This window comes from Neoarius graeffei, chromosome 14 (assembly GCF_027579695.1).
Source record: "Neoarius graeffei isolate fNeoGra1 chromosome 14, fNeoGra1.pri, whole genome shotgun sequence".
Lineage (NCBI taxonomy): Eukaryota > Metazoa > Chordata > Actinopteri > Siluriformes > Ariidae > Neoarius > Neoarius graeffei.
The window spans coordinates 11,177,445-11,192,024 of NC_083582.1; the positions used below are offsets into that span (position 1 = coordinate 11,177,445).

The 14,580-nt window shown below is 42.7% G+C and overlaps 1 protein-coding gene across 3 annotated transcripts in view; it reads right to left on the reverse strand.

Annotated features, from left to right (window-relative positions):
- waplb (WAPL cohesin release factor b) overlaps positions 1–14,580 on the reverse strand; it is a 70,635-nt gene that overhangs the window by 41,076 nt on the left and 14,979 nt on the right. For 2 of the 3 annotated variants that reach the window (XM_060939254.1, XM_060939253.1), the window contains exons 3-7: positions 6,581–7,226; positions 6,117–6,427; positions 5,388–5,509; positions 2,156–2,251; positions 567–731 (exon numbers count right to left, since the gene is read on the reverse strand). In XM_060939254.1, coding sequence (XP_060795237.1) covers positions 567–731; positions 2,156–2,251; positions 5,388–5,509; positions 6,117–6,427; positions 6,581–7,226 — 1,340 coding nt within the window. The remainder of the gene's footprint in view (positions 1–566; positions 732–2,155; positions 2,252–5,387; positions 5,510–6,116; positions 6,428–6,580; positions 7,227–14,580) is intronic. The other variant, XM_060939255.1, reaches the window with a different exon arrangement.

A 14,580-nucleotide genomic window follows, 5' to 3' on the forward strand; every position in this document is an offset into this window, starting at 1 on the left:
AAAAATGCTACTGCAGGCTACAAGAGGAACCCTCTGGCATAACGTGCGTTAAGTGTGAAAGAATTACAGGGAACGAGAAAGAAAAACATGAACAGGAAGGACGTTATAATCCTTCTGTTACAACATTTCACGGCTGATTTGGATTTTATGTTGCTTGTTAAAGAAATAATTGAAATATGGTACAAAAAAAAAAAAAAAAAGTGTGTCGTGTATTTGTAATGGCAAGTTACAATTTCAAGACTTCATTAGTGCTGTATTGCCTTTTAATGCGTGATCTTATCATGATGGTTGTTTGAACAAAGCCTTATCATTTGGAAAATACAGTACGGCGTATTGCTCGCAGCACTTGTTATCTCTGATACACACACACACACACACACACACACACAGAGCTCTTTAATGGGAACATAGTGTAAGACCATGTTAATGAACAAGTACTTGAAGTCACAAAAACAGATAACGATGGATTGTTTAAACAACGAGGAGAATACAGGATTTACGAGCGGCAGGGTAAAATCGTGGGATTACATCATGGAGCAGAATGGTCGGAGCGCGCTCTCCCTCACCTCTTTGTGCTCTTTCCGGCATTTCAGCGCAGTGACGATGTCCTGGTAAGGCTCTGTGGGCACGGTGACCGACTTCGTGACTTTGGGTGGCAGGGGCGGAGTCTTGAACACGCCCTCATCTCCCTTGTGCGAGTTCGACTCTTTGCTGCTCCCGGATGAAGAGGCCTGAGGAGAGACGAGAAAAAAAAAGTTACCTAAAAACACCAATCACCACTCACACACTAAACAGACAAGCAGCACCTGAGAAAGAAGCAAACAAAGGAAAAGGGGAGAAAAAAAGAGAAAGGAAGAACTTTGATGGGGTATTCACACCTACGTTGTTTGGTCCGGACCAAACGAACCAAATTTCCCTTGGTCCGGACCTTTTGGGTTGGTCTGAATACAAACCACCGAACTCTGGTCCGGACCAAACAAGCGGACCGAGACCGAGCTGCAAGGTCGGACTCGGTCCGGACCAAAGGAACCCTGGTGCGGATCTTTTGGAGGTGTGAAAGCAGCCCGGACCTAATCCGACAGTTTTGCTTTTTTGTACCTCGGGAGCTTCCGTCGTTTGTCGAGCATTATGGGAAACAGAGTCTTGACACTCCACCGCAAAGTGCAAACACTGTTTCGGTTGTCAAGGGAACCTTACAACAGTCGTTCAGACCAGTGGTAGGCTAGACTACAAGAGTACAAAAAACGAGTAGGGGGCAAACGTGGGCCGAGGAAGAAACGCGTACCCTTGTGGATATCTGGGCAGATGTCCACATATCTGAGCTTTTGGAGAGAACACACAAAAATGCCGACGTGTTTGCTGTATTCAGTGAGAAAATGAAGGAGAAGGGGATCACGCGCTCCCCAGGACAATGTCGGCTAAAAGTGAAGAAACTCCGTCAGACCTACATTAAAATCAGGGACATTCTTTCAAAAAGTGGCGGTACTAGCGACGCAAAAAAGAAATCCATCTATTGCGTGAAGAGCCAGAACTGTCACATGATGTGCGCTCGTCAGCGCTATCCTCCATAGCCGCCTTGCCCTTTGTCGTCGTCGTTGATAAATTACTTGTTCAACAGCATAGTAATCGCACAATTGTGAAAACAGTAAAAACTGGAAAAAACATATAGCTTTGATGACATTAAAAAGAATAACAGCGCGGAAAGCCTCCGTGACTACTTTTGAACTTGACGCTTTGTGCGCGTGTCGTCTCTGACCAATAGCTGAACGACCTCAGGGCGCGTGGCTTTGTTGACAGATTTTGGTCCGCTTACTAAAATGTACAACGTGAAAGTGAACCGCACCAAAATGAAAAAATTAAAAAAAAAAAAAAACATTTGGTTCGGACCAAAGCAAGTGAACTATCCTGGTCTGAATACACCCTGAGAGCAGACAAGGAAGAAACAAAAGAAAAAAAAAAACACAATCAATAAGGAAGAACGATACAGGCGGGAGTGTGACGCATACACAGTTCTCTGAACAGGCCAAGAACCAACATAACAGGTCATCTAAACACTGAAGTGCCACACTGGAGAACCAGGTGTACAGAGGGACCTGCAGAGTGTGTGTGTGTGTGTGTGTGTGTGTGTGTGTGTGTGTGTGTGTTAGTTACTGACCGGAGCAGCCTGTGACGCAGATGGAGGTGGAGGGGGAAGCTCTTCAGGTTCTGGGTGGTTCCAGTGTCTTGCATTATACACAGCTTTAGTAGGAGACTGCACACACACACACACACACACACACACACACTTTAATAGGAATGAAAAAGGAATAAAGCTGCTCTACATCACACATACACAGGTGTCGTTGCAATCCAGGCTTTCGTCTAAACCGGGGAACAGGGGTGCTGCGCCCTCTTACTCTCGGCGTGCGCCGTCGATTGAACCCCAAGTCACACTTAGGCCATGCACTTATATGCTACTGCACAACATGCAGTCTTTCTCAAAACAATCTTTTCTCCGTGAAAACATCCCAGCAACACCACGTGACAATGTGTCTGATCATCAAATACGTTATAATCACTCCAAAAATATTCCAATCATAGTAGATACACCGCCAGACGGTGCAAAAGCAATCCGAATTGGCGTTTTCCAGACTGAGGCGCCATGTTGTTTACTTGTCGCGGCTGCTCTCGCGAGATTTGACATGGGTTACATACAAGGTCAGCTGACTTGTCAAGCGAGAGTTCTCGCGACTGAATGACCTTTCACCCACCGGCGCGGGAGCTTTTGACAGAAGTAGTTCGCGAGTTGTTTTTGTTGACACTTGGCATTTAAAGATGTCATCCCGCGGCACCAAATGGAAGAAAGCCGAAGACTGTCCGGGGCAGAAGAAGATTACTTCTTTCTTTTTCAATGTTAAACAATTTGTTACAATTTCCCTGTCAGATAGCCTCAGAATGTCCCATTGTAGCCTCAATTTTTCAAAGGCTTCGCACGGACACGCCCCGGTTGCTTCACTCCCTTGCCATGGTGAGCGCCCTCATACTAAATTTTTCTAGAAAACCCCCTGCAATCAAGTTCTCCACCTCACAGGCCATAAACAGTCAGACTCGCGTACACTCTGGACCCCAGGCACAGCTTCCTGAACTTAGGCTGAACAGTGTTCACGATCATATCATTCGCCCGGGTTCATCTGAGAACTGCCCCGTCTCTGCTCCTCCATGGACAGCAGTGAGATTCCCACCCCAACTGGCCTGTATTAGTTCCCACGCATGACCACGAGGTGCAATACCAACTCCAGGGCACTAAACGCGGAAGCGAGCACACCGTACCGCCATTGCACAACATCCAGAAAAGCTCCACCCCCTTCTAAAAACCCAACTCTCTGGTCCGAGAAGTAACAGCGATCTGGGTGTTTATTGTTAATTAATCCGAGACGCACAAAAGGATTAATACTGCAGGATAAATCATCAGTGCAACACTGAGACAGTTCCAGCTCTTATATAAAACTCACTTCAAGGATTAATTAAACATAAATCACTAAATTAAACAAAGCCAACTCTTCAACTTCACCATTAGCACAGCTCGACTTTATGAGATGCACACTGGAGCTTTTTTTTTTTTGCATCCCCGAGTCTATTATTTTTCCTTGTCTCCCCTCTAAATGAGCCTGTAATTAAAACTCATTAAAGGGGCCCGGCGTCCTCCCGCATCGTCTGAATGTGCTGAGCTCAGAGGTTATTAAGTGTCAGGACAAGAGCACAGAGGAGGAACTGCTGCAGGAATAACAGCCCGAGAGGAATCGGAAGCAGATGCCAGGATCGCTCAAACAGCAGGAACGGACTGAAGACGGGCAGCCAAGAGCCACACAATGAGGTCAGCAGGGGGAGAAAAGAACAACCTGGCAACCGGAGTGGGATTTGCACCCAGTGGACCTGCAGATGGGTTATTAAACACCAACGAAGAGAACCGAGGAGTGGCTTGGCCCCGTAAGTGCCGCTCCGTGGGAGGCTGGTTTCATTTGCACTAATTAACTAGCTCTCCTCAAGCGCCTTTCACGGGCTGCAGTGATTTGGAACGCACCCAAATTTTATCCACGTCTGGCCAAGAAGGTTTAGTGTCAACCCGTTTCCCCTCATCAATACTCCGATATTGTTACAGGCGCAATTATACACCGTTCCAGATCTCATTTACACTAGAAATGAGCAAAACCAAAGGGCCACACGCTGATGAAGCGGACTAAAGGCCAATTTATGCTGACAACCCAGTCCTCGCAGATGGCGTCTGCGTAGCCCCCCTACCTTCGCAGACGCTCTGCGCGCACCTCCCAAAAATTGTGACCACCTCCGCCATGATGAGCACCCTCATACTAGATTTTTCTAGAAAAAACCCTGTCTCGCTACGTCCAGCGGGATATTGTGGGTCCATCGGAAGTCGCTCGTGACTGCAACCTGGCATTGTAGTCCGATGTTCAGGAGTTCTATGTGACTGTAGACGTGTGTGGCATGACACCATGTTCGAAAGCACACTAAACAATACTAGTGTAACACACCTTGCCAGAGAGCCGCAGCGTCTGTGCGCGCCGCCATCTTGTTTGACCCTTTTGATGTTGTGCACAGAGAAGCTACTAGCTGGAGTCGACCATCACTAACAGGAAGTTAAGAAGCCTTGGTAAGGCATATTTTGGTGGACACGTGCAAAATTTTGACCCAGTGCTGATTTCAGAAAACCCAAAATAAATTCAAAACAAGTGAACTGGAGAGACGCATGATGGTTTCCTGTATCAGCTGTTTTGAATGTGTGTGTATGAAATTTTAAAAAAGGTACAATTAAAGGATTCTGCTTTGCAGGGCAATGACCGCACATTAACACTAATCCTGGCAAACAGAACAGCACATAAAGGAGAAGAAAATAAATACAATAAAAAGGAGCATAAAGTAAATTAAATGCTTTTAAACAACAACACCGCATAAAACTGAATAAGGAAGTACTCGAGTCTGAAAGAGGCAACGGTGAAGTCTTTGAAAGAGAGCGGCAATAAACACGAGGAGTGGAATTACTGAGCCGGAGGACACGGAAAAGACCTGAAGAGCGATCCTCTTCCCTTTTTATAACAGAAAAGTGGAAAAAAAAAAAACCTGTGGCATTTCTGATACCAAGATTTCCCTGACTGAACAACCGGGGGGGGGGGGGGGGGGGGGGGGGACCTGCAATCCTCAGAGTAGCATCAATCCAAACAGGAAACAAAGCCCGACAGACAGGAAATGAAGTGCGACTGGAACGAAGTGCTACCACCCCCAGACCTGATTATAACTGATTACATTTCTTGCTTCCAGCACTGAACAGAAGGCGGGTCAGGTGTGTGAATTGTCGTGATTAGCATGATGGGCGTTAGAGCCGAAAGCTTTACCCTTTTGGGTCCGCTGAAGATCCTCCTGCCGCTCTCCTTGGCTTTCTCCTGAGTTTTGACCTGAGGCCTCTTCAGCGCGTCAGACGTGGTGCGTGAGTTCACCTCCAGCATCTCCAAACAATCTTTGTTTCAACAAGAGAAAAATATATAAAAATATTTTTTTAAAAAAATAAAATATCACACTCAGGATACAAGTAAGAAAAAAAAAAAATTTAACTCGGGTTTACTTTGTGCGAAAGTGAAATAACGATCGGGGGAAAAATAATAAAAAGGAGTAAAAATAATTATATTCAGACAAAATCGTAAATCACGCTTCGTAAAAGGGACCGGAGGAAAGCAATTAACCCTGAGATAATGGATCTCACACACACACACACACACACACACACCAAATAGCTGTTATAAATCTCCTGGCAATAATCTCAGTGATGTGTTCAGATCTGTCTTAATTAGAAATTTCATCCTGAATGTTTCAGGTAATTTAGGGCCTTAAAATATAAGCTAACGGTCAGAAACATATCGAGAACGCTGTACAAACTCACTCTGGGGGGGCGGAAACCTCCCACAAGACATGATTTGGATTATGAAAGAGAATGATTTGTTTCCATAGCTGCTTTTTAAATTGCTCTGATTGTTACACCCTGAGCTACTACGCTGATGCCCCCCCACCTGTGTGTGTGTGTGTGTGTGTGTGTGTGTGTGTGTGTGTGTGTGTGTCTATACACTGACCTCCCTTGAGGCCAAGTTTCTGACCTGTGCTGTTCTCTGGAGATGCTTTAGGTTGGGAAACATCTACGCAAGACTCTCCGGAATCTTCCGCTGGTAGAGAGGCCATCCTCTTGGTCTTCCTCGGCTTGTCCTCGTCCTCGGCCCCGTCGCTATCGCTCTCGCTCAGCTCGTCGAAGCCGAAGTATTTGATCTTGTAGTTGGAGCCGCCTGAGGCGGCGGGGTCTCCTTCTGCGGCGAAAGCGTCTCCGTCGTCGAAGCCGAAGAGATCCAGCTTGCTTTCCTTTTTGGTCTTGCTCTGCGTGGATCTGGACCTGACAAAACCCAGATTTTAAAAAAAAAAAAAACCCCACACAAAAACACCTCTTCTGCAAACATACCTCTTACAGATTGCGAATGGTCAGAAAGTGCTGATTCGTTTTCCAGAACAGCATCTCTGATTTATCTTTGTGGTTAGAGATATTTACCTGACAGGTTTGGTCTCCGGCTCGGCTTTCTTCCTCAGCCTTCCAGCCTCGACCAGATCCGCAGCTGGGTTGGCGGGCGTGTACTCCTCCATTCCCCGCTCCATGGAGTCCTGAATGGTGACATTGCAGGCGGACATGCTGGACGGGTGCAGGACTGTGTAGTCCCTCGTTCTGCCGCGGTTCTTGCCTTCACCTTCGCCGGTCTTCGTGGATCCTGCACCGTCGCTGTTCGACGTGCCGCCGAAGGCCGATGGCTTGTTTTTGTTCGGTCTGCAGTACGTCCTGCAGTTGGAGGTCCTGAGCAGCGATTGCGAGTGGTCTTCCGATTCCGAAGGTTCCATCGGGAGATCCAGGTCTCCCGGGCCGACCTCGGTGACGCGGGTCTCGACATGGGGTTTGGTCAGGAAGCTGCTGCTGGACGTCCACGTGCTGGACGGAGGGTCTCTGGAGGCCAAGAGCGGTGATGATGAGCGGGACCCCAGTCCAACAATAGCGCCCCAAGCGTCAAATGAATCCTTGTCTTCGGATTTTTCCGATTTCAGCGTGGTGGTCTGGGCTAGCGGTCTGCGGTCGCTCTCTGAAGCGTTTTTGTACCACGAGTAGCTGTGACGTTCTGCGTTTTCGCCGGACCAGCTGTGGGTCTTGCCTAAAGAGAGGGACATGCAGACACGGACAGTGACTAGTTTTACAGTCAAGGCAGCGATTTTCTGAAATTGTGCAGCGCCCATAGTTTAAAGGAAACTCTGTTTGAGCACGGACGCTGTATCTGCATCAAACGCACGCCAATTCAATTCAAGTGGTGAAGACTTCATCATATAAAAAGAGCTGCAGGATTAAACCAGAGTCTCTGTATAGGATCATAACCCCTCAAAGAAGTGTTAATTTCGGACCCCGCGCGCACAAAGTGCTTTTAAGGATGATGACGACGACTTGAGCCAGTTAAAACATGTCATCACTGCGCTCCTAAAAACAGATGGAACATCTTCAAGGCCTGAAGACTGACCTGCTAATCTTGCCAAGCTGGAAAAATAAAGCTAAATAATACACCTCGGAGAGAGATCAGCGCTTAAGCGTAGCCGTCCTGAGGAGAGCGCAAAACAACAATTACTGCCCTGGGAGTCAAAACAGAGTCACACGGAGGAGGCAGTCGAGTCCGGTGACTCACACGGAAGCACAGCCGACAGAAACATGGCACACTTTCACCACCTCTACAGTATACAGACCGACATGCAGGACTGCACAGAAGTCTTAGGCGCCCTGTTCCCCCCCATACAAACTTTTATCAATTTCTATTTTACAGCTTCTACATCGAGTCAAAACATTACAAAAATCATTGCAGGGTACCAAACGGTTTTTTCCCCCAGCAGAAAATTAAACATTACAGGGGGAAGGAAAAAAAAAAAAAAGTTTGAGCAGCATATTCCATAATGGAGCACTTTTCAGATTAAAAAAGAAAGCATAACGAAGGCTACCGGGTTTTGGTGCAAAATGAAGACGCGAGTGTGCCAGTCAAAGCGTCCAGAAGAACTGTGGCTGGTTCTGGAAGACGCTCAGGAAAACCTACAGCTCATTTTCTTATCAAACTGCACTCACTGCTTTTAAAAGGGGAACTGAAGTCATTTTTAAACTTGCTTTACTTCTTAATTAATGGTGTTCTTCAATTCAGAGCCTAATCTAGGAATCTGAAAATAGCGGACAGATCCCTCACTAGTTGTAGAAACGGGGGACAGAAAACATTAACAGGGGTAAAAATATCCCTCATTTGTTCCAGTTAGTGGGGACAGAAAAATAAGTAATACATTGGTAGATATTTTCAAGAGTACATCTATAAACAGAAGAGCAATTCCAGCGTTATGGACGTGACACTTGAACTCAAAATGGCAATAAATGACCCAGTGCATGTTTTGTCTCCCAGTATTTAAACAGGTGTTGCATATTTTAAGGCTGTACCATACTGGAGAAGTGATAGAACAAGAACAATTCCCATAGTACATCTAGGGCATGCCAGAAAACGCCAATAAAAGATGCGTTATGGATGTGACAGAAAAAGTATCACTTTTCTTGGGTGACTGTACATTTTTATCAAACTCCGTGAAATTGTAAACCTAATGTCGAAATGGAGATATCCATTTGATAGAGGGGTCCAAGGTGAATATTAAAAAATCTTTGTTTAAAATATTTTGTATTTCATGCAGAGTTTCGGAAGGAAAAGTCAGCGTTATGGATGTGACGAAATTCCGTTATGGATGTGACGCGTCTGAAATAGACATGGCATATGTTTAGAAAATCAGCAATTTAACCACCATAACCCTTTGAAAAACTCTCTAAATATCAGCTAAAACTATCAAAGTTCTTAAATAATATTTAGGATGGCTATTGTTTTGCTGTTTTGTGGATTTTAGCATACATTTCTGTGGCTTGTGGCAATAATATAGAATTGTACATGAGCAAAGTTGATTTTAGCTTGGGGTTTACATTATAAGAAAGAAAGACTGACAGTGACATTAGGTTGGTTACAAATTGGTTCAACTTATTCACATCTGTAAAATACAGGCCTAGGTGAGATCTCTGGGAGTGGTTTTGATGTATTACATGTTGCTTTATTTTTGCATGGTGAGGTTGACATTTACATGGAATTGCCCAGAACAGTTTTATTAATAAAACTAAATACATGTAACAAACATTCATATCAGATGTTAATCTATAGAGGGATTTCACTGACGTCACCCGAAACCAGAAGTAAAAACAGACCCTGCGCCATATTGGAAGACCAACAAACTTGTGATTGGGGGAAATAACGGCAGCGGTATGTGAACCCACGAGAATAAAGTGGAGTGGCAAACGACAAACAAATCTGAGCTGTTTTATTTATGATTTATTGGCCCAACAGTAGACTTGAAAGAAACCTGTGTGAGACTTGGCAAAAAAAAAAACTGTGGATATAATGGATAAGTCTGTGCATGATCTGCGGACACTTTGAGGTAAGCAAACGCAAGAAATTCAGATTTAAAACATGCTAAACTGGCCCCAAGTTGATAACTGGATGAGGAGCAAGCCTCCCAGACTTCTACAATTTAATAATAATAATAATAATAATTATTATTTAGGATGGTTTGGGGCTTGCTCTCCCTCCTATTATATATAAATAAAGCATAGTTGTTGTGTAGGCATACATCATAAACACATATGTATAATTTGGATAAATTAACCTAAATTATGGATACCTTAATAGTAACAAAAAGTATTAATTTTTCAACTGAAAAGATATATTATTAAAAGATAAATATCAACAAGATTACCTTGGCCATAACTATGTGTAGGTTATTCTTAACAACAGCTGTAATATCACGAACCAAGCCACTAACAACATAACTGTAAGCCTGTAGGCCTTCAAGTCATCAGCAGTGTTAAAGTTTGAAAGTTTATTTATTTAACAAAAGGGACAGCATATATTAATAACATTAAAAAAAAAAAATGCAAAATATACAAGACTGTAGCCAAAAGGCTAATTTCCATCTTTTGTCCCTAGACAGGTCGATGGTCCCTAAGAAAATAAAAGCAAGTATTGCACAGATTGTTTAAATAAATAAATAAATAAATAAATTATTGCACACATTGATTAAGTAAATAATGTAAAATTAGTTAAAAACAAACAAAACAAATGCAAATACAGACTATGCAGAGTTATGTTGACAGTGTTGATTATCCAATAGTCATAATTTTACCTGTTTACTAAATGAGTTGAACGTTTGTAGTTCTCCGATTGTGCTGGGAATGGTGTTCCAGGTGTGAGAAGCTCTGTATGAGAATACAGCCTGACTAAGGCTACATCCACACGACAACGGCAACGAGATGTTATTTAAAAAAAATATCGCGTCCAAATGGGCAACGATCAGTAAAATATCAGGTCCATATGGCAACGCGACGCTTGCTGAAAACGATGCAATACACATGCCACACCTCTAGGGGCGCTGTAAGACGGTCCCTTCGGAGACACCAGAACAATAGAAGAAGTAAGGACGCATGCGCATAAACTATTACGCGCGAGACTTCATATTAGCCACAAAGTCAGGAAAATCTGTTCGTAAAATTACATTATAATGACCAAATACAATGAAAAGTATTTTTCCAGTCTCACCTGTGAAAGGTAATCCCATGTGATCTCGTTTGGACGGCAAACCTGTTGGTACAGTTAAACGCAGCTAATCTTTATTCTCCGCTTTGACCTATCCAATATGGCGGCGAGGATGACGTATGATTCTACGCGGAAGGCGGCGTCTTTAATGGTCCGGAATAAATTGAATGCTACACGTTGATGGATTAATTTGTTGTTTCTCACCTGTGAAAGGTAATCCCATGTGATCTCGTTTGGACGGTAAACCTGTTGGTACAGTTAAACGCAGCACATGAATCTTTATTCTCTGCTTTGACCTATCCAATATGGCAGCGGGGATGACGCATGATTCTACACGGAAGGCGGCGTCTTTAAAGGTCCGGAATAAATTGAATGCTACACGTTGATGGATTAATTTGCTCTTCTACGCCCTTTTTGAGGAATGTATTGTAGGACTTAAATCAACATCTGAAGAGGTGAGACCGCGCCTTTTTTTCCCCCATTTTTGCTGGCGGGATTGACTCTGCCCTAAGGGCAGAGTCTCTCTCTCTCTCACTTTGCACCATTACACAATAAAATATTCACAGTGAAAATATTTTGTAAGCGTGTTTCATGAACCAAGTTATAGGATTTGTTGACAACTCGCATCGAGTTCGTTACACTTCTACCCGGTGTGAAGCACTCAGTCATGTGGTTATGACGTCATCGTAAACAAATCCGTTCTACTCATCCAGACGACTCCGCAACGGCAACGTTGCCAGATCTTTCCACTCTGGAACCCGTTCTCAAAAAGACTGCGTTTTGGGCACCCAAAACGCCGGTGCCGTGTGGACGCCAGGCCTAAACGATAAGCAATTGTATCGGAGTCACCTGAATCCGTTGCCGTGTGGACAGGGCCTAAAAGCGCTCTTCCTAAGTGGAACAGAACAATCACCCCTGGAACTGGCTCTGGTTGCCCTGTTTGTGCTTTTTGTAATAAATGTCTGTAGGGGAGGAGGGGCCAAACCATGAAGGATTTTGTAAATTAAAACCGCGTCATTGTATTTAACATAGTTATTCCAGTCCAATAATTTGTGTTTTTTTTCAATATACGACAGTGATGGTATGTTTTGGGTTTTCTGTCTAAAATTGTCAGTGCTTGTTTGTATAAATGTTGTAATGGCTTTTAAAGTTGTGACATTAGCTGATGCCCAACTGGTTAAACAGTAAGACATATGACCAGTGTAGGCACTGGGTGTAAACAACAAATAGTTTACAATGTCTGGGTAGCAAACAGATGGCAGAATTGGTGTCAGGTCCTCATGTTTCCATTCTCCCTTGCCCCGAGTCTTATCATATGGGTCAAACCCATCAATCACAGCCAGTTTTTCCACATACCGTGCCCTTTCTGCAGCTGGTAATGTACTCACATAACCAGAATTATCAGCCATCGTGTCACTTCACTCTCGCTCGTAGTTTGTTTTATATTATATGTATGTACGTACTTGAGGTCTTCCAATATGGCGCCCTAACAAAATCTCGCGGTACGGTGACGTCACGCGGTAGCCCTCTATATAATATAATTATAGCACTATACATATCCTTTAATACAGCGATATGAAAACCATATCAGCAAACACTTATCCACAGTTTATAGTATTGCACAAACATTATGATCAGATCTGAGCTTTAAAAATCTAAAGATTTTAGATCAAAAACTATATGAAGAATTATATACTGCAAAACCTTACAAATATGACTAGTTTTCTGTTATATGACTAGGTTACTGTTTTACTATAAATCATGTGACTAGCCTATTTTTACCAATTTGACCACCAGTAGTATAATATTGCAAGTCAAATATGACTAGGTTAATATTACATCATTTGATATAGTTAAGTCTAAAATCCGTGTAGTCTTGCCACTATTAATTAATAATAAGATGAAAAATCTGACTTTCTGAATAAAATAAAATCACTCTCAAATATTTAAAAACGCTATCATATTTGTTTTGTTCAGACCACCTTTCATGAAAGTGAAAAACATGAAACACTCTACCCATGTTTAAACTAGATTTTGACATAAATGACTGGAGATAATCTCAAAATTCAGACTTACTACAAAAGTATATAATCTCCATCATTTACAATCTTACAGTACCTACACTTACACAAGAACAGATTAAATATAGCTCATAGGGCTGGGCGATATGGCTGAAATCTGTATCACGATACAAGTGTTTCATATTGGTCGATATTGATAATTATTGAAACATTTTATGACCTATTTAAAATAAGGACCAGGAGGGAACAATACTAAATTCAAACATTTATTTTAAACTTAAACTTCCTCTGACAGCCAATAAGCAAGGAATGTCAACACGCATGTTCAATGTAGGGGTGTGCAAAAATATCGATACGGCGATATATCGCGATACTTTGTCTTCTGATTCAATATCGATACTCAAAATTTGAATATCGATATTTTTTCAAATCATAAATCATGTCTCAGACGGGTTGTAAATCCAGTACGACTTCCGCACCTCCGCTCCGCGAGGTGTCGCTGTGCCGCTCCCTCACTGCAAGGCACTCTTCGGCTTCTCTTTTTTCCCCGGCGGTTGCAGTGAGGAAAAAAAACAAGCAAGCATGGCTGTTAACGTAAACCTAGAGACGTCGCCGCACTTTAAGGCAGATGTTTGGAGGCACTTTGGATTCCAAAGGAAAGGAGAAAAAAAAAAAAAAAGTGAACCAGTGTTCTGTAAAGTTATCCTACCAAGCCTATTGCGCATGCGCGAAATCCAGGAGGGTAGGAAAATTCAACAGTAGTTTTGTCCTACCGATCAGCTGGGCTGATAGAAAATCGGTGAGTATTTCACGCATTTGCCGATTTTTATATGTTTTGTGCGTATTGGTCGAGTCTTTGGCCGAGTCAAATAATTTGTAATGCCTTGTTTTGAATAATAAACCGGTCTGTATGAGAACTTGCTAATTCATGTGTTCTGCGCATGCGCAGTAGGCTTCACGCATGCGCAGTAGGAGACTAAGATGCCCACTGCACTTTTCAGTGTGTTTCAGACAGTGTGTTGTTCCTGCAAAATAAGCACAAGTTAAATGTTCTCCGGTATATGTTCTCAAGTTTACAAAGAACAAATTGATATTAGTGTTAGCACTGAAATGTCTGTGCTGTCTGCATTGCAAGTTTTAAGTTTCCATAAAACAATTTGATTCTGCTTGTTAAGCAGCACTGATGTGTCCATGCTTACAGAAAAGTTGAGAATACTAGCACAGAAATGGGAATTTTCTGTATGTTGTAGTGAAGCAACTCTTGGTTTTGCCAGCAGTGGAATAGAGACAAATATATGTCTGGCAAGAGTGTGTAGTTATGGATGTGAAATGTAATTTTACAGTGGTCAATAAATTCTGATTTTCTTCAGTGACACAGATATCGTGATGTGGCTGAAATTTCTTGCAATATATCGATTATCGCAGAATCTCTGTACCGTGATATCGTTATCGTGGGCAAAATATCGCCATAGTATCGTATCGTGAGGTATCTGGTGATACCCAGCCCTAGTTCAATGTTACGATCACAACAAAAACTGAGCAATTATCAATAATAAAGTGCTTAAAAAACTCAAGTGTTATAAAAACATGAGCAAAGTGTTAAATGTAAACACAGCAAAACCTGCTATGTGAGAAGGACTGTCATTTTTAATTTTTTACTGCAAGTTTAATGCAAAAAAAGTTCACCCTCTGGTGAATAACATTTAAAAACAAATAAAAATATGCAGTGCTTTATAAACATAAAAGAAATTGAGTGAAACTGAGGTAGACTTAGACTATTCTTAAACTATTCAAGTATATTTTCATTGAAGGTTTAATCAAATAAAAATAGTGTTTTGTAAACA